The sequence below is a fragment of the Hyposmocoma kahamanoa genome, unplaced genomic scaffold (assembly GCF_003589595.1).
Source record: "Hyposmocoma kahamanoa isolate Upper Pololo Valley unplaced genomic scaffold, ASM358959v1 114, whole genome shotgun sequence".
In the NCBI taxonomy this organism is placed as follows: domain Eukaryota; kingdom Metazoa; phylum Arthropoda; class Insecta; order Lepidoptera; family Cosmopterigidae; genus Hyposmocoma; species Hyposmocoma kahamanoa.
In genome coordinates this window covers 623,363-647,763 of record NW_020653383.1, presented here as the reverse complement: position 1 = coordinate 647,763, position 24,401 = coordinate 623,363, and the positions used below count along the sequence as shown (strand labels likewise).

Genomic DNA, 24,401 nt, shown 5'->3' with positions numbered 1-24,401 from the left:
ATAATATTGCGAACAGATACTTTAAAACATAGAAATACGTTTCAAAGCAGTCATGCTTTCTTTCATAGACTAATATTTCTGAGTAGGTTTAATAGATTTTGATTAGGCAAGTGGTTGTTATAGCCCATGCGCGCGCGCACAGACACTTAGATTGACCACTAACTTACCCAGATCACGTACTTGTAATTGATATTGCTGTGATATACGTGAACACAAATTTAATATTATTAATTTTACTTTAGTGTAGGTAATTTAACTTTATTGAAATCAATTATTCAATCCTTAGAAATAACACGTTACTATTGTACCACCAACATTAAGAATAAAGTTTTTATTTTTATGTCTACAATATAATACACGAGCTAATCTGCTGACCTCATTCTGAGGATAAAACAGCAACTACTGTATTTATCTATTGCAATCCAGTTGCATAAATATAACAGAATAAAAATAAACAAGTGCACGTAGAGACTGGACAGTGGTCAACACGCATACAACAATGGCCGCTAACATTATGAGCATATTTATGTCACTGTTTAATAAAACTCATTCTCTAGAGTTATGATTCTGAAGCGATGTGCAATAGATTTGTTTGGAGTCAAATGTTAATATTTTATTATAGACTTTTTCAATCATTCTTTGTTTCTTGGACTACAACGAAGCCCATTTGAGAAATTTTTGGAAATTAGTTTTGAAACATTCTTAAAAAAAAATTTTATTGTACACCTGGGTCCGCCACCTGACCGTTTCAACGGCCACCTTTCCAGGTGGCGAACCCAGGTGAACGTAGGTAACGACTTAACCGGTATCTTTCCAACTTGTAAATCTTAAGTATTGCTTCATTTAAAAAAGGAAGGGTGAATGAAATACTTTGCTCAACTTTTTTTTAAGAACATCAAATGACAGGAAGGAAAAAGTTGTGCGCCTGATGGTAAACTACACGCCTGTCCGTAACAGTTACAGTGCCACTCAGAGCTTTAAATTGCAAAGGTCCCAGGGGCACTACTACTACGCCCGTCATCCTGAGATATAAGTTGACAAGTCCTATGTATCTATAATTTCACCAGCACCCTTAACCGTGAAAACCGGAATACTGTAATGCTAACATTACTGCTTGGCGGCAGAAATAGGTAAAGTGGCAGTACTACTCAACTCTTTGACAAGGAGCTCTACTGCTACTAAAACTCACTCGCAAAAGTCACTCGTAAAAGCAGCTTAAAAGCTAATTGTATCTGTGACGTAATACAATATTATAAATGCGAAAGTACTGTCTGTAACGTTGTCACGTCTAAACCGCTAAACTAATATTGATGAATTTTGGTAAAGAGATCGATGGGACCTAGAAGAAGGACATAGTGTCGGAAATAGTGCAAATCCGTATATGTAGCATTGGTAAAAGGCGTGAATCTGCGGTACACCAAGTTTTACAGGAGATGGACTTAAAGTTATTACGTTGAAAAGCGCGTACGTACCGCTGCTGGTATCGCTTTAGCGTATCCTATGGGTTGTAATGTTAACCGCTTGGAATATTCTGTTGGTTTGAATGTGGCAGGAAAGTAGTAGTCGCCTTGCTTAGTAAGTTTGAAGTTCAAAATTCAAAAGGGTAAAGAACTAGTGGTAAAAAATCGAGTTTTATAAATTATTATTCCTGTTTTATTAATATTTGTGTTGCACAAGAGATTTCTGGTATACCACAAAAAATTAACAAGCAGTCATGTTCGCTGTCGAGAGGGCAGAGAGTGACGGTGGAACGAAACAAAATGATAAAGCGAGGCAAAAGAACTATGGAACAATACAAAACTTAAATTTAAATACGTTTGGCCAGGAACCGGAGAAAGGCAATAAAAAGGTGGGATGACGATGTAAGGAGGTCACACCATCACAACTTTGTTATTTCAATGGCTACGACTTACATTTTTCCACAGAAATCATTAATTTATATTGTCTACGGACTGATAACAGATAAGATATCTGTAAATCAAGCTAATTTTGTTGCCACGACATTTACGCGGGTTTGGTTTGGCCACTGAATTACCGAAATGGAAACTCATAATCAAATACTAGTTACGCGCAATTGCACTATCCCCGACGATAGGCTATTTTTTGTCACAAAAATAAATCTTAAACGTGGTGAAATTTTGTATGTGTAACCAATAAAACTATGAAAATTATTATAGTACAATAGGCTACTCGAAGTATTTATTCTACGCAGGCGAAGTCGTGGGCACCAGCTAGTCGTCTATATTATTATTCCAGCAAACGAATAACAAAAGAAATATTAGTCGTTGGAATTGAAACTATTTTTTTCGGGATTTTTTTTTATAACGCACACACTCAACATAGCACTAGCAACCGCACTAGGGAAATCCTGTGTCCTGGGTGCCATGGACACACACATAGACAACCACAAATTACACCCAAACTCACGAGAGAAATAAATGTAGGCCATACAAATATTTCTCCCGGCCCGGGAATCGAACCTGGGGCCTCTGCGTGACAGTCTGGCATGGTAACCTTTCGGCCACAGAGGCAATTAGATTTAAATCGGGTATTTTTGTTTTTTTCAAACAAACCAACGTTTCGGGCCCTTTACAGGTCTCATGGTCACGGGTAACGAAGATGGTAAAGTGATTAATTAACCAGTTATTTATTAGTATAATGCAAACGCTTCTTCTTATTTTATTCTATCTTTCTTTTTCACTACAGTTTTTCATTTTAGTGGTTTGCATTAATATTAGACTTGGTTGATGACTTTACCATCTTAGTCAACCGTGACAAAGAGACCTGTACCGAAACGTTGGTTTGTAAACCCTATGTCGCGGGTGCCATGGATACACACATAGACTATAATAAATTACACCCAAACTTACGAGAGAAATAAATGTAGGCCCTACAAATATTTCTCTTATTCATATTCGAATAAAGAATTTCATGTCCAATGTGTATCAAACGCGAAACCCTAAGAACTCGAAATATAAATCACATAAAAGGAGAACAACGGTGGACGTAGTTCTAAATAAAGATCAGGCAGTCATAGCAAATGTATGGGTCAATTCAGGTGACAAGGACGCAGTTCCTCCCAGTTGCTAGGGGAATCAGGTGCGTAAGTTGATCCCGGATCCCTCCCACTAGAGCACCTGAGAAAGCCTGAGGGGTTTTAGCCGGTAGAAGTCCGGCAAAACCTCGCCGCTGCCCCCGAGGCGAAGAGGTGTCCTAGGACGATTATCGCACGAAAAAAAGATTGCTAGAGTTGAGCGTGCATTAACACTCGTTGGCATATAAACGCCTACAGCTACTTATGAATAAAATCATGTTATAGAGTATAGAGTAAGCGCGCGTTAGGGTCTTACACACACAACACTCTTATTAACGCGAAAAAAGCGAATCTTCAACGTACAAGATAGAAAGAGGGATTCATATTACTAATAAACTAACAGTTATATAGAATAACATAACCTCTCTGAGTGAAGAAAAAACTTTCATAGATTTCTCAGAGGTACACAGGTTTCTACGGCAAAAAAGTAGTTAAAAACCAAAACAGAGATCTGTAACATACACATGGAGAAATTCTCACGGGTCCGTTGGTTTGTTCAGTGGCTCAGATGGCATAGTATCTAGCACGGTTTGCTGGGAGATGTTGGGTCGTATCCAACCGGATCGAAGTGAATTTTTTCTAAATATCGATCTTTGTTTCATAATTATAACAAACTAGTGGAGTAATTTCACAAAAATAATTGAATATAATGATGGTGAAACATCCTGACATTAAATAAAAACTTAATTACAATTTATTAAACTAACATCTCTAGTCAGCTGCTGGTAGTTGGAACGGTGAAGAAAAACTTTCATAGATTTCTCACAGATTGCCGTAGCAAAAAAGTCATTATAAATCAAAACGAAGATCTGCAACAAACACATGGACACATTCGTGAGTTCCGTTAGCTCGTTCCGTGGCTTAGTTGGCATAGCGTCTGGCACGGTTTGCTGAGAGCCATTGGTTCAAATCAAACCGGGTCGAAGAGAATTTTTCTAAGCTTTCAATATTTGTTTAATAATTATAACAAACTAGTGGAGTAATTTCACAAGATATAATGGCATCACCATCATCATGGTAACATTCTGACATTCAATGAAAACTTAATTAGAATAACATATTTTGTGCTAATTTTAAATGTTTATATCCTAAATGAAAACAATTTTTGAGCTGTAGGTGTGGTGTAAATTTTAGCACGTTAATGGTTTTGGACATTATCCAAATGGACTAGAAAAATCGTAGCTATCACCATATTCGCTATTCACATGCAATTTGGTTAACAAGTTTCACTAAAATTTATATTTTACAAACTGTATACGGTTAATTATGGGTATGTTAATGCTTTTGTAAGTATTAAATAAATATAACAAAAATAAAGCTACTCATAAACTCGCACCCCTCGTGAAAGAAAGGCATAATATATTGAATTACGTAATTTTTTTCTCCATTGGATAGATAACAAAGTAACACATGTCCCTTCTAATTTATGTGACTCTGTCGACAATATTAACTGACACATTTACAAAAGTATAACCAAAAAATAAAACATTTAAACTTTATTCGCTTTCCTTTGACCTTCATCTCACCTAATAGAAAGTGACGGTGAGGTGGACACCGAGGACAATGGAACATGCACGCGTATATAATGCCTATTCATTCATTCTCGCCTTGACAAGGCCCAAAGTTCAGGGAACAAATCTGCAAACAGGGAATTCCACTCTAATGCCGTGCGCCATATAAATGCGTAACGATTCTAATCACATTATTAGTAAATAACGTTGCTATTGAATAAATGCGTTACCAATAACTGTATTATTGCCTTCAAAATTATTATGATATAAAACCGTAACATAATATAAATCACAGCATTGAATTATTTATTACAGCAAAAAGTGGGTAAGTAAAATTGGTAAATGTTTATGGTCTGTCTTTTTTGAAAACGGAGTAAACTGACATTTGCAGGGTTGCTAGTTATCATAAAATAGTAGTCATGTAGCTGTTATAGACAGTTTTATCGATAGATTGTGAAATAAGATAAAACTTTACCAAAAAATACTGAATTATGAATGTTATTTCGTTCTAATGACTACTAATTGCGTTATTGTCTTTTTTATTCTCATTTTAATAGTTGACCTACTAGTACCGAAATCAATTTTTATTCAATAGGCGAATTTTATTATCTAAATTGAATTAAAATGTACAACTTTAAAATATATCACGTCTTTGTACTTTTCGCAGACATAGTTCTAAATACAGTGTTTAGATGTATGAACTTACAAAAATTGACAATTCAAGTGAACCTATGCTAAGTAATTGAAGGAATAATGGGCCGAGGATGATTGAAATGATTCAAGTTCGGCTATTTATTCCATAAACTTAACCAATATTCAATCTTAACTATCTATAGAATATTTATCGACTGCAATCACTAGCATTTTGCAAGGTGGCAACACTTTTGCGCAATGAACTGTCATTGTACACAGTCTTAAAAAAGATAGACTACAGTCAAATGCTCAAGATAAAGCACGCAAAAAATAACTTCGTAAATATAACCTAAAGTGTTTCATTTTTATTCATGGAATAAATGCCTATTTTTATTATTTTTTACATTGACTTACAATTATATGGACGTCGGGTCCGCGCTAAAAAGTGTCCGCACTTTTAAGGCGCTAAAATCGTATACAGAGCGCGACACTCCGCTTTAGTCTTCATTTGTTCTACTGACAGCGCGATACTGCGATGACATTACAATTTAAATTTCGAATAGGTTGACTTGGGACATTTTTTTCGTGGTTTTTGTATTAGACCCGTCGTCCATTTATTTGTAAGTGAATGATTTTTTATTATATATTTTTACTATTAAGATTTTTTGTTGTACTCGACTGATGGTAGGGTATTTGGAACCAGATAGGGGCCTAAGCCAAGTATTTTGGTCCGGTTGTGATATTGTGATGGGATGTGAGTGAGTGGTGATTTTTTGTGGAGTTTGTTGAATCAGATGTATTTAGGAAACGGCGGACTATCGAGCATGTGTCTAGTACAATTGACTTTTGTAGAGGTATGTAGGTTTTAGGGTGCAGATCTATCATTTTTAAGGCGGTAGTAAGGGTTTTCGGCATGATACCAGTTCAGGAAATCATAATGGGGACTATATTTCGTTATTTCGTCTGCTAAAGGTATGTATTTTTGTTATTGTTACTGTCACGGTCACTGTCACGGTAACTGGCACTGTCACTGTCACTGTCACTGTCACTGTCACTGTCACTATCACTGTCACTGTCACTGGCCGCTGCCGCTGCCGCTGCCGCTGCCGCTGTCACTGTTACTGTCACTGTTACTGTCATTGTTATTATTTCTTTATATTTCTCAGCTTTTTTTGTACCTGGTTTGAACCACACTTGAAACCAAGCAAAAAAAAAACACCGAAATCAAGCAAATGCAGCATTTCTATGTGGACGGTGGTGCGTAACAAAAGCATACTTAGTCCCCTTTCATCTGCAAGAACCTTGCGACAAGTATTAAGGATGGCTGCCTTCTGTAACAAGTGGTATATGTTTGGTGGGAGATTCAGGGAATGCAATGACTTGTGTAGCTGTTTGGGAATGACGCCTGTGGTTGAAATAACTATTGGTATTATTACTACATTCTTAAAATGCCATATTCTGGTTATTTCCTCTTTTAGTTCTGTGTATTTAGATAGTTTTTCTGATATTGTAGACTGTAAGTTGTGGGTGTTTGGTACGACAATGTCTATTAAAAATCCGGTTTTGTCAATCTTGTTTACTAGCGTGATGTCTGGTCTATTGTAGTGGATGGTTCGGTTAGTCAGAATGGCTCGATCAAAATATAATTTGGTTGTATCATTTTCAAGTACGGTTTCTGGTGTGTATTGATAATAAGGCTTTATGGTTTCCAAAAACTTGTGCCGTTCGGCTATCTTTTGATGGCTGATATTGGCTACTTGATCGTGTCTATGTTTATAGCCTGTCTGGTCTATTGCTTTACATGTACCTGTGATACGCTGGATGGTTTCAGGGGAGCTATTGCATTTTCTACAATTGTCTGAGGTCAGCGTCTTTGTAATATATTTTTGGTAATTTCTGGTTTCAACTACTTGGTCCTATATTGCAAACACGAATCCTTCAGTTTCTGTGAAAAGATCATCGCGGTTGAGCCACGCGTTCGACACATCCTTATCGACATGAAGAGACTTCTGGGTCCATTCAGCAATTTTTGTTTTGTTGTCAGTCAATTTTTCGTTCTTTTGTTGTTGGTCATATTAAGGGGTGTTAATTTAATGTCATTTTGTATTACAGCTTTGTGAAGAATGGAAGTAGTCGTTTTGTGAAAGAAATACTGTCTTAATGACGTGACCTGTCTATTGTGAAGGTTGACTATGTCTCCAACCTCCCTCTTTCATTGGCCGTGTGAGTCTTTGAATGCAGGATCTCGGGTGGTGTTTTCGGAAACTAGTTATTGTTGTGTTTACTGCTCGTTGTAGGTTCTTTAGTTCCGATTTAGTCCAATTTATTACACCAAATGAATAGGTAAGGATTGGTATTGCAAAAGTGTTTATTGCTTTAATAGTATTGCGAGCATAAAGTTGGGTTTTCAGTATATTAAGTGTATATTAAGTATATTGAGACGATGCCGGAATTCTTGTTTTTAACTCGTTTTTGATTTCTTTGTATTGAATTTTCAAAGATTGGTTATATTCAAGGTATTTGTAAGTCTCAAATTCATTGAGTGGGTCTATTTGTTGTCCTGTTTGTAAAACATATTGATGTTTATGGGAATGTCCTGATTTAATAGAGTTTATTTTGCATTTGTCTGTCCCAAATTCCATTTTTATGTTATTACTATTTTTTTGTTGAGATCGCTAGTTGATAAAGTTGTTCTTCAGCCTGTGCGTATAATTTGATATCATCCATATAAAGTAAGTGGCTCATTACTGTGTTCATGTGAGAGTTAGCGTCTGTCTCAACCTATGAGTTTGTGTATTTCAGTTTGTATCCTGTGGTAGTTTTGTTTAAAATGTTTGAGAGGGATTCAGGGTCAAGCAGAACCATAGCGGGCTAAGTGAGTCTCCTTGAAAGATTCCTCTTTGTATCTTTATCGGGTCAGTTTCTATTGTTCCAGTAGGAGAATTTATTCTTAGTCGAGTTACCCATTTTGTCATAATTGTTGTCAGTACAGTAATATTTTTGGGGTGAATTTTGTATAATTTTAGTACTTGAAGGGGCCATGAATGTGGAACGGAATCGTAAGCTTTCTTGTAATCTATATACATGGTAAATAGGTTAGTTTTAGTTTTAAGTACTTGTTTGTGTATAACGGAGTCAATGAGAAATTGTTCTATACATCCTTGAGAAAGCTTTCGACATCCTTTTTGTTGTTCTGCTAGAATGTGATTATTGTCAATGTGTTGATATATTAAATCAGAGATACATGCTATAATGATCTTGTAAAATGTGTGCAAACAAGTAATTGGTCTGTCTTTTCCTGGATTGGAAGTATCATTGTGGTCTTTTGGTATCATAAAAGTGATTTCTTCGGCTAAGCATGTTGGTATTGTGCTGGGGTCCTGTACAAAATTATTTATGGAATTATGTAATCATCATTCAGCCATACGACGCCCACTGCTTAGCATGGGCATAGGCCTCCCCCAACGATCTCCTCGACGATCGGTCCTGAATTATGTAAATATGGGTGTAAATATGTAATTTTTTTGTATTAATAATTGTGAATATAACCTGATCCAGGAGATTTCCAGTTGTGCAAGGTACGGTTAACTTTAATGAATATAACTACCGGTATGTGTTCGAAATTCATTAGTTATATAGATGTTTCACTATTGACAGCTTCGGTTTGTACTCAGTTAGCTTCCCAATTATATTGGACACTGTTTTCTCATATTTTCGCCCAGAACATTTTTTAGATCATCTTTGTGTAGTGTTCTGATCGCATTGTTGTTTGCATTGTTGTTTATGTTTGCTGCCGTTTGTTTAATATTGCGGTAAAATTGTTTCTCGTTGCAATTGAACTGATAGTTTTGTTGTTTCCTAATGTATGCTCTGTATCTACGCAAGCGGCTGGATATGACTGAGAATTTCTGTTTGAGTGTGTCTAATATGTGTGAGAATTGAGTGTTGGGTTCTTCGTGTACAGTATGAATTTTATATTGGTCTGTTATATTTTTATATGTCTCTTAAGGTTTGTGCTTCTGTTTCCGTTGATGTATTGCGTGAGTCTACCAATTTTTATACGTAAGTCGTCCACCTTCCGCTCTAACCGTTTTTGCCAACCAGGTTTGTTTTCGCGCTTATTATTTCTAGCTCTGTGTGTGCAGTTAAGTTTGATTTTTGAGCCATTTACTTTTGCAGCGTTCCATGCCTCACAGTAAATAATCATTTGGAACGTTTTGAAATCTGTGTCTTAACATTTTCTGGGAGTACAATTTGATCAAGGTAGTGAACTATTTTTGCAAGCTGTTTTGATGTATTCTGTTTAGGTATATACGTTCTATTAGTTCGTTCAATATATTTATAAAACTCAATTACTTCGCGAAAAGTTTCATCAATTTCTGGGTTTCTTTGAAGAGATATTTGTGTATTGAAAGTTTCATTCTAGAATTCTGGTCTTCCTATGTTCAAAATATGTGATTCCTCAGTATTATTTCCATCAGGTGTTTGTTGTTATCATCTGGCTTATATAAGTTATCTTTGGCTTTCCACTACATTCGTTTTGAAACCTACACGCTGGATTTCATTTCTTTACTTAAAATAATAATAATAATAATAATAGCGCAAACACTCAGTGTCCAGCATTAGGGAAACCATGTATCACGGGTGCCGTGGAAACATAGACAACCACAAATTACACCCAAACTTACGAGAGATATAAAAGTAGGCAATATAATAAAATACTCATATTTCTTAATAAATATTCGTATTCTCAGAAAAAACACTCAGAAAAAACTCCTTCGATCCGGTCGGATTCGAACCGACGTCTTCTTGCATACCGTGCCTATGTAGAGTGTTCGATCTTTGTATTAATTGCATATAGAGTGTTCGATCTTTGTATTAATACTCGTAATTATAACAAACTAGTGGAGTAATTTCACAAAAAATAATTGAATATCAATTCAATAAAAATTTTATTAATACAGTGAATAGCGACATCTCTCGCCAGGACTGGTAGCTGTAAAGGTACTAACTGGGTGATAAATCTGCAATAGATTTCTCATAGATGGCGCTACGACTAAAAAGTCGTTGAAAGACCAAGTAAAAAGACACGACGCAAGCACATAGAAAAATTCGTGAGGTCCGTTGGTTCGATCCGTTGCTTAGTTGGTGTAGCGTCTGGCACGGTATGCAAGAAGACGTCGGTTCGAATCCGACCGGATCGAAGGAGTTTTTTCTGAGTGTTTTTTCTGAGTGTTCGATCTTTGTATTAATAATTATAACAGACTAGTGGAGTAATTTCACAAAAAATAATTGAATATCAATTCAATAAAAATTTAATAAATATTCGTATTTCTAAAATGTTTAATAGCAGTAGAGCTCCTTGTGTAAGAGCTCGTCGAGGGAAATACTGCCACCTACGTATTTCAGCTACGTATGTGAGCATTATTGCTTTCCTGTTTTGAAGGGTAAGGGTGCTAGTGAAATTACAGGTATATGGGACTTTTCAACTTTATGTCTCAAGGTGATGGGCGCAGTGGCAATGCCGCTTAGATCGTTGCGATTTAAAACTCTGAGTGGCAACTGTCTTGGATAGGCGTGTTGCTTACATCCAGGCGCACGGCTTTTTCGTTCCGTTTCGCTTGATGTCATAAAAAAAATATTCAACAGTAGTGTTGAACAAATCCTGCCCTTGTAATAAAGATAGCAAATACGTAGTTTCAAATATTTTCTTTTTCCGTAAATGCCAAAGGGTCTCTCCCTAGTTTTTGAGTGTGCTAATTCCTTCACTAGGGAGAAATAACATTAAATCGTGTACCGCATCGATACCAATGCTTTTTCCTAACGAACCAATAATTTACGGGGAGTGAAAATGGTTTTCTTCGGATTCACAGTGCTATTTCCGCTTAGATTTGTGTTTATTTTGTTTCTCTATGTTGTTTATGAATCGTTAGGCGCATTTTGTATGGAGTTGTGATAAAAATACAACTAATTGTGTAAATGATGATTTTGTGCGTGTTGAAGATTGTGATGTAACAATACAAAAATTTCTATTGTTTTTGCTAATGAAATATTAGTAAAAACAATAGAAATTTGGAAATAAAATTACGAATTTACTGTTTTCATTTCAAACTGACAACATTGATACGCCAACGATTTCATAGGCCTCCAATTACGATAACTTAATATGGTATGCTCCAGTGACGAAATTTAGTACACGTGTTAATTAGAGCCTACTTTGGATATTAAATGTACGGGAAAATTAAAACCAACCAAATTAAAACTCGATGTGAATGCTCTTGAAAATAAATCTTTATCATAACAAACGTTATCTACGTTTTTAGCTAAATTAAGTTATTAATATCTAACATCAGCGTAATCGCCTGTAATCAGTTTTTTTTAATAGGAAATGAAGCTATAACTGCCCCGTGGCCGAACGGTTACCGTACCGGGCTGCCACGCAGAGGTCCCAGGTTCGATTCCCGGGCCGGGAGAAATATTTGTATAGCCTACATTTATTTCTCTCGTGAGTTTGGGTATTTAGAGAGATATTTGTGGTTGTCTATGTGTATGTCCATGGCACCCGCGACACAGGGTTTCCCTAGTGCGGGGCTATGTTGAGTGTGTGTGTGTTGAGTGTGTACATATGTTTTTTTTTTCGGTGACGGTTGAGTCTACCGTGATAATGGAACCTGTAAAGAACCCGGAACGTTGGTTTATTTGAAGTGGGAACATTGGAAATGAAAGTATTCATATGTGTAACAATTGCCTATATAATATAATAAAACCATAGAACTCCGTTTTATAATATTTTAGTTTCTGTTTTATTATTAAGCAAAATCAACTAATGACATTTTTTCAAGTGATAATAAAACTTTAGGTGGTAATATATCGAAACTTACCAAAATGCTAATACCTTAATCATGATAAGAAGGGCAGAAACAATGAATTATGCCACGTCTTAACGGCTTATATCCGCACTCAGCTAATAATCACGTCTCGTGACCTCGATTTTTTTGAAACACCTTTACTCATATGGTGTAAAATGTACATATATGCACATTTCCTCGTATCGTATCGTCACAGTACAATACGAGTCAATGGCTCCTAGACCATATTGTTAACTTTTTGAGAGAGTGGCCTTCGAGCATTTTCTTGTAAATTAACGTTTATTCGCTGCGGGCATTTTTAACGATTTTGGCCTTCAATACCACTAAACCGAATCTCATTGCAAAGTGAGTTTTGATGTTTAAAAGTGTGTACAAAACATGGATCAAATAGCGACAAGAAAATTCAAATTTTGCAAATGGTTGTCTGCTGTTACAAGGCCAAAGATATTCCTTTGCTAATTAATGATTTTATGTATTTCCTGTAATTATCAAAAAAATCTCTGTTTTATTTCTTTATTCTATATACTGTATTAGCATGACATTTGAAAGAGTCTACCATAATTTGTAATCTATGCAAAACAATTAGGATTGTTTTTGAAATTGCTTTGCCAGCCCACCCTGTCTAGCTCTGACTTCCACTAAAGTTTCATACGCAACTATTATTAAGATACATTTGTAATACGTTTTCAGCAACCGTGAACTCACATGGAGATGACTTTTTATTCCTAGTAAACATTTGACTCTATGTGACCTTTTCATAACATAGAGAAGCTGACGATACACTTGATCTTTGTCATGATAATTAGTTACCTATTAAAAAGACGCTGGTTCTTCTGAGATCTTTTGTGTTTAAAATAGCTCTTATTGATATTTTGTACGCTTTCAATGAAATAAGTCTACACAAGAAGTCAAACTCCATTCGTTTTACGAGTTTTGGAATTTTAGTGTAAATTATTTCGAGTTCAAACATGATACAGTTGTAAGTTTATATAGGTAATCAAAAAATTGTTTTCTTTTGCAAAAGTACAACAAGTTTTTATTGATTTGTTTTGTGAAATAATTCCAATGGTTTATTATAATTATTAAATACAAAGATCGAACACAAAGAAAAATCCTTCGACCCGTCAGTATTCGAACCTGCGAATACGGGATTTCATCCCCATTGCTTTACCAACTAAGCTACAGACCGAGTTACCAAGTCGACGAATTTCTTCGATGTGTCTGTTATATAAATCTTGGCATTGAGTTTTCGGCTTTCGACACCGTAAGCGACATCTGTGTGAGATTTTAAGAACCTTCTCACTCAGCCGGTAACTTTCTAGTTACCCCAAGATGACTTTGATGTCGCTTAGTTTGGTAATAGAAGAAAGTTTGTTATTCATTAAGTAATGCATATGTCGACGGCGCCTACGTACACTTATGCAATCCACACAGGAGAGCAGAAAGTGTGTTTTTGTTCTGTAACTACATACATATAATAATATGCGACATAGAATAATGTACGTTTTTTATGATATTAAGTGCCTGCGGACGTACAAGACGTGCGCCTGATGGTAAGCGACACGCCTGCCCAGTTGCAGTGCCGTCAGAGCTTTAGGAGCGTATTTAATTTGCCGATACAGAGAGATGTGAATTTAATTGAATAGAATTAAGTTTAAAGCTACAGAGCACATTTGAAGAGTAACTAGGTTTGACTGCCTCCGTGGCCGAACGGTTACCATGTCGGACTGCCAGAGAGAGGTTCCAGGTTCGATTCCCGGGCCGGGAGAAATATTCGTGGCCTACATTTATTTCTCTCGTGAGTTTGGGTGTAATTTGTGGTTATCTATGTGTGTGTCCATGGCACCCGCGACACAGGTTTTCCCTAGTGCGGGACATGTTGAGTGTGTGCGTTATTTATAGAAAAAAAAAATTAGGTAGTTGAAAAATAGTTAAGGTAATGCATGATGTGTCTCTGTTTTTGCCCCACTTCAAAAAAAGATGGTGGTTCTTAATTCGAGTGTATGTTTTTCTTATGTGTATGTTACGCGATTTGTGAATCGATTTTGATGATACTTTTTTGTTTAAAAGAGGGTACCTCAGTAGTAGTCCTGTTTAACTTTGAAGGTAATATTCCACCTGTAAGGGTGGCAAATTGGGGGATGAATGACTTTTAAGGTCGGTGTATTATGTATAAATTTCATAGTTAAGTCATTTTCACATTTTTTGCAGTTAACTTTAACATTTTTTTCGTTTAATAAGAATGTTTAGTATAGGTATTTTATTTAGAGCAACTCGTGACCATGGAACCTTTAAAGGACCCGAAAAGTTCATTGTTTTGAGAAAACGCGATTGAGATCCGAAAAAAATATATAGTTTCATTTCCTATGTATATTATTGTTTTATTGAATGTTATGTAGATACTTTCTGCCATTATTTCGTTATATGAACGTAGAAGTAAAAGTAACGATTGCAAACTCAATTTCATTCATAATGAACTTGCACGCATGTGAAACAGGAACATGTAAACAATCTCAAGTTGAGCTAATTAATCTACATTTCGGCCTTACAGTTATTAAATTTTAAATGCGTTGTAAATCTTATTTTATGATCACGAACATAGAAGACTTCGAAGCGAGTGTTTATACTAAAGTCGAGGAGTTTAAGAATCTGGCATTCGTTAATGTTCATTCACTGTGGTTAGATTTTAACGGTAACTTGGAAATAAACCTGAACTGCTTATATCTTTAGCAACTTCATATTTATATACTTTACCAAATAAATATAATGTTGTAACTGTGATAATAAGAAGTCCTGAGGTCTATAAATTTGACTAAAATGTTTTTAATTGTGACTATTACAGTAATATTAAATATCCCGGTATCACACGATACGTATACGTTAACCCGAAAGAGGCCAAATGCGAGCATCGTGTGATCCCGGGACTGGTTGCTTCTCGTATTTAAATTTTAATCTAAAGGATAGACTCCGGATACGATCAGTTCCAAAATAGCATTATGTTTATTTATTTTAGAATTTAAAAAGGCTACAATGTTTATACAGTTTAACTGCAGAATCCAAACGAGTCTCTATTAAACAGACAAAATGTTACATACTGATGCTTAATGTAGTTAAAATAAAATACAAAAATAACAAAAAAAAATATTTCAATATTTTTTTAATTTATATTGTTAGATTTCATGTATCATAACTTCCTGTAAACTGTTTAAGGAATATGTTTCTTGAAGGACCTATCTGCATAGTAACTCTTGAAATAACAAATTTATATACAAATTTACATATAATATTATAGTTATTATCAACAACATCACAACACAAATCGACACGATGCTTCAGCGCGTAATTTGCTACTAATAAAAAATAATTAAGTTAACCAGGTTGACGATCGCACTAAAACAGTACTATCTACTACACATGTAAACATAGGCTGCTCAACTTCTTGATTTTATCACCTGGTTCACTTCTTAATCACGGTAAATAATGAATAGTGAAGAAATACACGGCTCGAGATTTTTAAAAGCTAAACGATTCTTGTAAAAAGATTATGGAATAAGCTTTTATTCCTATAGATTAAGAGCTAATTCCGTAAGGTTTCCCCAAATACTCCATGGGATAATGTTTCTTTCTTTATTGGCTTGTTATGTCGAAAGTCGTTAAATGGATTACGAATACTAATGTCAAATGTCAACACCGATAACTTAAGATTGTTTTATCGGTATATTGTGTTAAGCGTATATTTTGGGTTTTATGAAATTAAAAAAAAAAATTATTGTAAATAGGGAATGAGACTATTTTTCGGGATTTAAATCGCGTATATTTGTTTTTCAAATAAACCAAGGTTTCGGGCGCTTTACAGGTCCCATGGTAACGGTAAAGGATGTGTAAACGTTGGTTTGTTTGAAACAACAAATATACTCGATTCCTGTGTAACAATCGTGAAAACCTAAGTACTCGATATGTTATTGCGAATACAATTTGTATTTCTTTTTATATTACGACCTCATCGTTAGGTACTCCATCAGGTGAGATGGAGGTCAAACGCACATTTATCGTAAAAAGAATTGTTTTATTTTTAATTCAAGCATCTATGCTCCATGAAACACATTACTTAAAGACTAACATTATAACTTTTTCTTTTATGTAACATCAAGTGACGGGACGAACAAGTCGTACGCCTAATGACTGTCCATAACAGTTGCAGTGCCCCTCAGATCTTTGCGATTTAAAGCTCAGAGTAGCACTGGACCTGTTATGCGTAGCGTGTCAGTTAACACTAGGCGCACAACTTGTTCGTCCCGTCGGCTGATGTCATAAAAAATTTTTTTATTAATTAACATTTTACTTCTATTCTCATCGCTAAGCGCAATAGTATCTCGCAGATACCGTGTTACTTTTAACATCAGCACAAGGCTCTGGCTGCAAACCATGTGGTTCGTTAATTGACAGTAATTCAACGTGTTAAATGTGATATAATATAAAGATTTTCATTCTATTGTTGTACCCAAGCAACCATTAAACGTTTAGGAACAATAATTTTTCTTTAAATTACTAATTTTAGTTCTTTGCCTTTCTTTGAATACTTTGCCAAATCTTCGGCCTGCATTAAATATAATACCTAGGTATTCTATATAATGCTCAAGAAATGTGTATAATAGTTAAAACGTATTAACAAATATTATACATTACTTAAAGAAACCCTATTGTGTATAGAAGGACTATGTATTCTATAGAATCCCTGATTATACACATTGCCATTAATTTAAAAAAACTTCCTAGAATCAAAGTTTATTAAGGTCAATATAAAAAACAAACGAAAGAATATAAATGCTTAGACCCATTGACTTACAATTATATGGACGTCGGGTCCGCGCTAAAAAGTGTCCGCACTTGTAAGGCGCTAAAATCGTATACAGAGCGCGACACTCCGCTTTAGTCTTCATTTGTTCTACTGACAGCGCGATACTGCGATGACATTACAATTTAAATTTCGAATAGGTTGACTTGGGACATTTTTTTCGTGGTTTTTGTGGACCCGTCGTCCATTTATTTGTAAGTCAATGCTTAGACCGGAAGAAATAACGTAAAGAAATGAACATAAAAAAAAGATTTACGCTTGTTTTTAGGGCTGATTTTACACTTTAATTATTATGTTATCCAAAGTGTATGATTATTTTAGTACTTATAAGAAACTAACATAAGAAAATGCTCAAACCAGATGAACATAAAAAAGATTTACGCAATCTCATTAATAAAAACATAGTTCCTAGTTATTCTGCAGATTTATAATTCAATACTTATAATTTAAGTACGTACCGCTTCTTTCAAAGCGTACGATTGTCGTAAATACTGTTATGTTAGAGACAAGAAAGTAGAGCAATTGGCATATATTTTAATAAGCAATACTTTCAGAAAAGACTGATGAGCATTAAGAACGTATTATCCTTTAATTTAATTTTCTAGGTTATTCGCTTATTTTTTCGACATCTGTGTTATTATTAATGGCCTTAACAAACTTCTTACGACTTGGTTTAATCTTCCAATAAAAGTTTTTCATTGTGTTATGATGTTTTCTTTATGTCCTAAAATGTAAAACTGTAACTTGAAGCAATCTACTTCTAAATTTTTCTAATCTAATTCTAATGGTTACTAATATGGTGACATATTTAGAAATAAATGGTTTCGTTCCACTAATATTCAGAAATAGAGTGACCTAAATATTAACAAGTCTTTTAAAAAAGAACATGGTTCCAGACAAATATAGCCCACATTTGCACTATTTAAAAAAAATAAAATTAATATAGTAATTACCACTTTATAAATTTTCTATATTTAAGAGAGTGTAGATAAATAAGGCAAATTAATACAACATAAAATATTTTGTTTTATAATTATTTTTAAATACAACTCAATATTCTCCATTTTTTTAAAATTGATGGACATGTCAATCTTTAATCAACATTTTCCAAAAAATAGTTTTTTTTTGAGTTAGGTCATTATAATTCTAAAGGCGCGTGTAGATAAACCATAAAATTAGTGAACTGTATTTTTTAGGTTTTAAACTACATTAAAAATTATTTTTACTAACAGTACTTGCATGTAGCTTCCTATATGCATTAGAACAGCCCCATTTTTCTTAATTATAGTGACCCTCCCTACCGACCCTTAGGGGGTACGAGAAGGGCACTATAACCAGTGCGCGCACAGAAACCTTACAAGTTCAAGTTCTACCCTATACTTTGCCTTGCCTTGCGTTGCCTGTTTCTGCCACCGAGCAGTAATGCGAGCATTACTACGTTCCGGTTTTGAAGGGAAGGGTGGTGAAATTACAGGCACATGGAACTTTCAACTTATGTCTCAGCGGCATCGGCTGTGCCCTTTGAGCGGCCCTGCAATTGTTACGGACAGGCGTGACGCTTACCACCAGGCGTACGAATTATTCGTCCCGTCACTACGTATCATAAAAAAACTCAGAAATCAGAGAAACGAGATCTAGAACCCCCTACAAGCTGTTTTTTACATCTTATTTAGTTTAACTTTTATTATTAATAGAATATTAATATAGTAATAAAATATAATAATTATTAATTGTTAACCAAAATTTTGGTGTTAATATCTGGAAAGTTACCAGAATCCAAAGGAGTTAGTTATGACAGGAGGGCAGAATTGTCTGGTCTCAAACTAGGGAATTCCCTATGAGTACCAGAGCAACGGAATTCACTCTGGAGCACTTCCCAGAACACCCGAACCAGAACCAATTTATAACAGTTCATTTCTCAAATTGATCCTACCAATATCTCCCATCCAGTGCCCACAATGCAAACCGTTGGGCCACCGAGGTCGTCAAGACATACTTTTTAACTAGTCTTTCGGGCTCTACCGGTCTCATGGTCACAACTTACTGTTATACGCGATTTAGATTCCAAAAATAGTTTCATTTCCAATATGTAGTGCAAAAATCTAAGAACTCGATATTCAGCAAGGTCATTGAAAACTTCATCAAAAGTAAATAAATAAATAACGCATACACTCGTAGCCCCGCACTAGGGTAACCCTGTATCACGGGTGCCATGAACACACACATAGACACCACAAATTCACGAGAGAAATAAATGTAGACCATACAAATATTTTATCCGGCCCAGGAATCAAACCTGGGACCTCTGCGTGGCAGACCAGGGTAGTAACCGTTCGGCCACAAAGGCAAACTTAAAAAATTAAACAATTACTCACAAAAATACTAAGCTTCAATTTTTTTCCATTACAGAAAGTTTATCCTGCTTCAGTTACAACCAGACGATAGAAAAAATAATACCAGCAGACAGTACATTTTATATAGACTGTAAATGCCAGGACAATACAAAGACGAAGCCTGATCTGGAATGGCGCAAGGAGGGCAAGGCAATCGGACGCATGGGTACAAATTCATTAATCTTACGCTAAAATAGGGTATACCTTGGCGATTTTTAATTCACCGTATTACTATCTGGATGTGACATTTCCTCTCTCAACCTATTTATCGATCCCTTTCTCTTAATACCTTTAAACGACGTGTTAACTTAACTCCTTAACTATTTTAAAGTAAAGCTAATTATAAAGACAAATGATAAATGAATGTTTCCACAAGATCAGGTACCCAGGAGGGAATGCACACGGAACTAGATAGCACTGGAAGACAACTTGATCTATACATAACGGTCAACAAAGCTGCTGAAGGCTCTTACGAGTGCGTGTCCACAAGTAAGGATGGCCGATATGTATCTGTCACATATATACTTTCTGCCCCAGGTTAGTATTAAATATATTCGTAATTTAGTTTAACGGTAACGGAGAATACATGTTGAAGAAGGTTAACTAACGTAACGTAATCTATAGTTATACAGAAGAATGTTTTAACGTGTTTATTGAAAGGACTAGAATAAGTGTAACACCTGCGATTATCGAGATATAGCAATTATTTTTTATATATATTCATTATTTTTCACACTTTATAATCTTACTACCGAGTGCAAAAGACCTACATAAAAAATAAAGTGATTTATGAAAAAATGCACTTATTTTTTTTGGCTTACGATAGATTACGTAGGAGGAGTCGAAATCAGTTTTATTCGGTGAATGGTGAGACCTTTAATTTAAAATTCTTTAAAATTTTGTCGTTTTTGCACATTTATGTAGTTTGTCGACCTTGTTCATAAAATCAATTGTGTATTATCAATTTCAATGTGTATAAATCAATTGTATTCTCGTGTCGCCCAATCCGATATTAATCGGATTGGGAGGCACGAGAAGTCTTTCACCCGCAACGGAACAGTCTGATGGACATTCTAAAATAGTTAACGTATAAGTAGAAGGTCAAAAATTTCTTCCTTACATTTAGAATCACTTTTGGTCCGCTTCGGGACTGTGGTTCATTTCCGGCATGTCCGCTACTGGTTTTTGCTGAAATTCTTTCATCCTCGACCCACTCCATTCCAATTAATTGATAATATTGTGAAATGCTAATATTGTTATTTTCAGCAAAATTATACTTTTTCAATACAAATACAACACAGTACCTAATAGAAGGTCAGGACTCCTTGTTGACATGCGAAGTGAGAGGTGACCAGCCCGTTCTCATTAGTTGGTATAGAAATCAAAATCCGGTAAGACTTTTCTTTACTAAATCTGCAAGTGTAGTAACTTCTCACTCAATTTAATTATAGATGATGATAGGTCTTTTCAATATAGTGATCCTTTGATAGCAGTAAATAACACCATGTAACAAGATTTTTGTTTCTGGGTTATCAATAACATTTTGTAGTTGGTTCTATCATAAACATATGAAAAAACTTTATTTCCTTGCAAAAACTTTGGTTTTGTGGTCAGGGTAACGAAAAGTTGAAATTTGTGTACCACTAATCATTTAAAAATAAAAAGGGAACATAATTTCAGTACAGAATACTAAAAGAACCGACCTCAAAACTTCGTGGAATTACCTTGATGGTGGAATATTTTCTTCAAATTTAAATGGGACCACTACCGAGGTACCCTCTTTCCAACAAAAATCAATCTAAATCGGTCCAAACCGCCGGAGTTATCGCGTAACATAGATAAAAAAAATTCAGACGAATTGAGACCTTCTCCTTTTTTTGAAGTCGGTTCAGTTATAAGTCAAATCAATCTTATATATCAACTTGAATTCTACAAATTGATGGCAAAGAGCTTAAAAATATGTAGTTTTGTATGATTATGTAAATACCACTATTTAGCTATGTAAATACTACTGTGACAGCCACAAAAGCAATTTGTGCAATATTGCTGTTCAATTAAACAGAAATCAGCACTGACGAACCAGATTTAGAACCTTTTTAAAAATTTGTTACATAGCGTAATTATCCAATCACACGACTTGTTCGTCCGTCACTTTCTATAATAAAAAAAATACTAACGATGTCAATTGTTTCAGATAACAAACGATAATAAATATCAACTGGAATCAAATGGTCTACGGATAAAAAATGTAAAAATTGAAGATGGAGGAGTATACAACTGTTCGGCTTCAGGTTCTGTAAACGGAGAAACTATAGACCAATATATAACAACTGAGGTAAATAATTGTCACTGTTAAGAATTGGGCTGATAAAAAATGGGCCGTTGAAGCGCCTGAAAAAAAATTATAACCTTTTTATTAAAAAACCGACCTCAAAGAGTTAGCTCCGATTTCGTTGTGTTTGCTATCGTGGTGTCCTTAACGATAACTGAAACCTATAAGAGCGTTTACACACTACGTCCGATTCGTATGTCCCTAATCCGGTCCGAAATGTCACTGGAATCATTTTATCCTTGTGTGTACAAGCAATATTCGTATTTTCTCGGACTTAGTGCAGAAGCGACGTCCGAAGAGAGTCCGAGTTTTCTAGATTTGTATAGTCTCGGTTTCGGCACGAATACAAACCAGATGCCATCGAGTATATAACCAGAAATAAAGACGAAAGGCGATACAGCTCTTATAAATATCAACTCTCGTTTACACTGAAATATAGACAGGCCAACTACTGACCTGTGTGTACGTCTCCGCATATTACAAAAAATATTCTGTATTCATGGTAATAAAGATAATATCTCTAACAATGCCGTGCTGTTCAATCCGGTGGTGGGGGAAAAACAGCAATACATCTAATTACAAAACAAACTGAATCACATTTCATCGGTAATTAAATATTAAATATGTAATTTTGCAATTTTCGTCCATTATAGAAAAGCTCAAGTTAACTGGTCGATTTGAAGTGAAACAGTTGACGACACCCATTGACGACACCCGTCAATTATTTCGAACTCGGGCTAGCCAATCGGAGCGCAGTTGTCACAGTAATGATATGGCAGAATAGTTTTCAAACAAATTAAATGACATTCCGTCTCTATTTCTGGTTATATACTCGATGCCGGATGTAGTATGCAAACGCGCTAATATTGAATTCCTCCTCAAAACATGAGCCCAAACACAAGGTAACTGCTGTACACTGTTAAGGAGTTCCTCTCGTCTGTCTACCATTCCCGTCATCAGATCAGCTCTGGATACCGTAACATTTTACTGTTATTGGAATTACATCTGTGCTAAGGTTTTTTGAAATCAAACTTAATAGCAGTGGAGCTCCTTGACAGTTCGTCCAGGGTAGTACCGCCACCTTACCTATTTTGCCGCCAAGCAGCGTCAGCATTACTGTGTTCCGGTTTTGAAGGGTAAAGGGTGCTGGTGAAATTACAGGCCCATGGGACTTGTCAACTTATCTTAACTGCCTCCGTGGCTGAACGGTTACCATGCCGGACTGCCACGCAGAGGTCCCAGGTTCGATTCCCGGGCCGGGAGAAATAGTTGTATGGCCTACAATTATTTCTCTCGTGAGTTTGGGTGTAATTTGTGGTTGTCTATGTGTGTGTCCATGGTACCCGCGACACAGGGTTTCCCTAGTGCGGGGCTATGTTGAGTGTGTGCGTTATTTATTTATTTATTTATTTTAACTTATGTCTTAGTGTGACGGGTACAGTGGTAGTGCCTCTCACATCTTTGCAATTTAAAGCTCTGAATGGCACTGTAATTGTTATGGATAGGCGTGTAGCTTACCATTAGGCGCACAACTTGTTCGACCGTCACTTGATGTTATAGAAAAAAAGTGGGTGAAACTCAATAGCTGAATTCATCTCCTAATTTGCCACTCTTTTATGTGGAATATCTTGTTATAATTTGAATGCGCCCACTACTGAGGTACACAGTTTGCAAATGACGGACTAATCGCGTAATATACACACAAAAAAATACAGTCAAATTGAGCACCTCTTTTGTTTAAGTCGGTAAAAAATTTATAAAACAAACTTTAGAACAACAATGTGATGTGATTGTTTTTAGTTACAGACAAAAATTTAACGCTCATGTAACTTTTTTGTTTATAATGGCGGCAGTCATCATATATTCACATTTACTGACTATAAATAATTTTACCTCTTATGAAACGCACTGAAGCGTCATGATTTCTTTTTAAAAAATCAAACAAGATTAGTTCCAGAAACCCAAAATTAATTGAAATAATAATATTTTATTTAGGTACTAATCTCACCCTTAATACAAAATATAACAGCGCATCCAAGTGACACTGTAGAAGAGAACAGCAAATTGGTTATAAAGTGCAATGCAGATGGATATCCCGAACCACAATATTCTTTTATAAAGGTAATTGGAGTTTCTAAATTTCGTACCTTTAGTATAATATAGCCACATGTCATCATAAGTAAAAATTGCTTTTATAACATGAATGTCATAAAAATAATACGAACATAAATAAAAAAGTTGGTGACTAATTTCGTTCGGAGTATCTTTAAACTGCTCTCCTGAAAAGACGTCATTTTACAGTAGGCCTCACGAACGGACGCGACTTGTGAGAGAGCGACATAAAGCGCGAGACACTGCCATTATCGCGCTAGCTCTACAGATGTAGCCTTATTACACTAAGGTGTGACTTATTACTTAGAAAGTAAATAAAAAAATTAACAACCTTTATGACACAATAACTAAAATTTTAGTGACTTACAGTACTTAAGTATTTTGAGCGTTCTGTTCATTGTACTACCTCTACAATTTGTGAGATTGCTTATAAATATGCAATATTTTTTTAAGGAAAAAAAATTAAGTAAAGAAAAGGAATGATCATTGACATAAAGACTGAACAAAACAAAGAAAATTCCTTCTATCGATCCGTACTCGATTCAGCGACTTTTCGCCAAACCGGAACAATCGATCTCGCAACTGAGTTACGGAACAAATTA

The 24,401-nt window shown here is 35.3% G+C and overlaps 1 protein-coding gene across 1 annotated transcript in view; it reads left to right on the top strand.

Moving 5' to 3' along the window:
• Window positions 1–24,401, top strand: part of LOC113239643 (fasciclin-2-like) — a 61,964-nt gene that overhangs the window by 19,350 nt on the left and 18,213 nt on the right. The window contains exons 2-6 of the mRNA XM_026476705.1: window positions 19,372–19,521; window positions 19,737–19,892; window positions 20,622–20,746; window positions 21,550–21,690; window positions 23,683–23,808. Coding sequence (XP_026332490.1) covers window positions 19,372–19,521; window positions 19,737–19,892; window positions 20,622–20,746; window positions 21,550–21,690; window positions 23,683–23,808 — 698 coding nt within the window. The remainder of the gene's footprint in view (window positions 1–19,371; window positions 19,522–19,736; window positions 19,893–20,621; window positions 20,747–21,549; window positions 21,691–23,682; window positions 23,809–24,401) is intronic.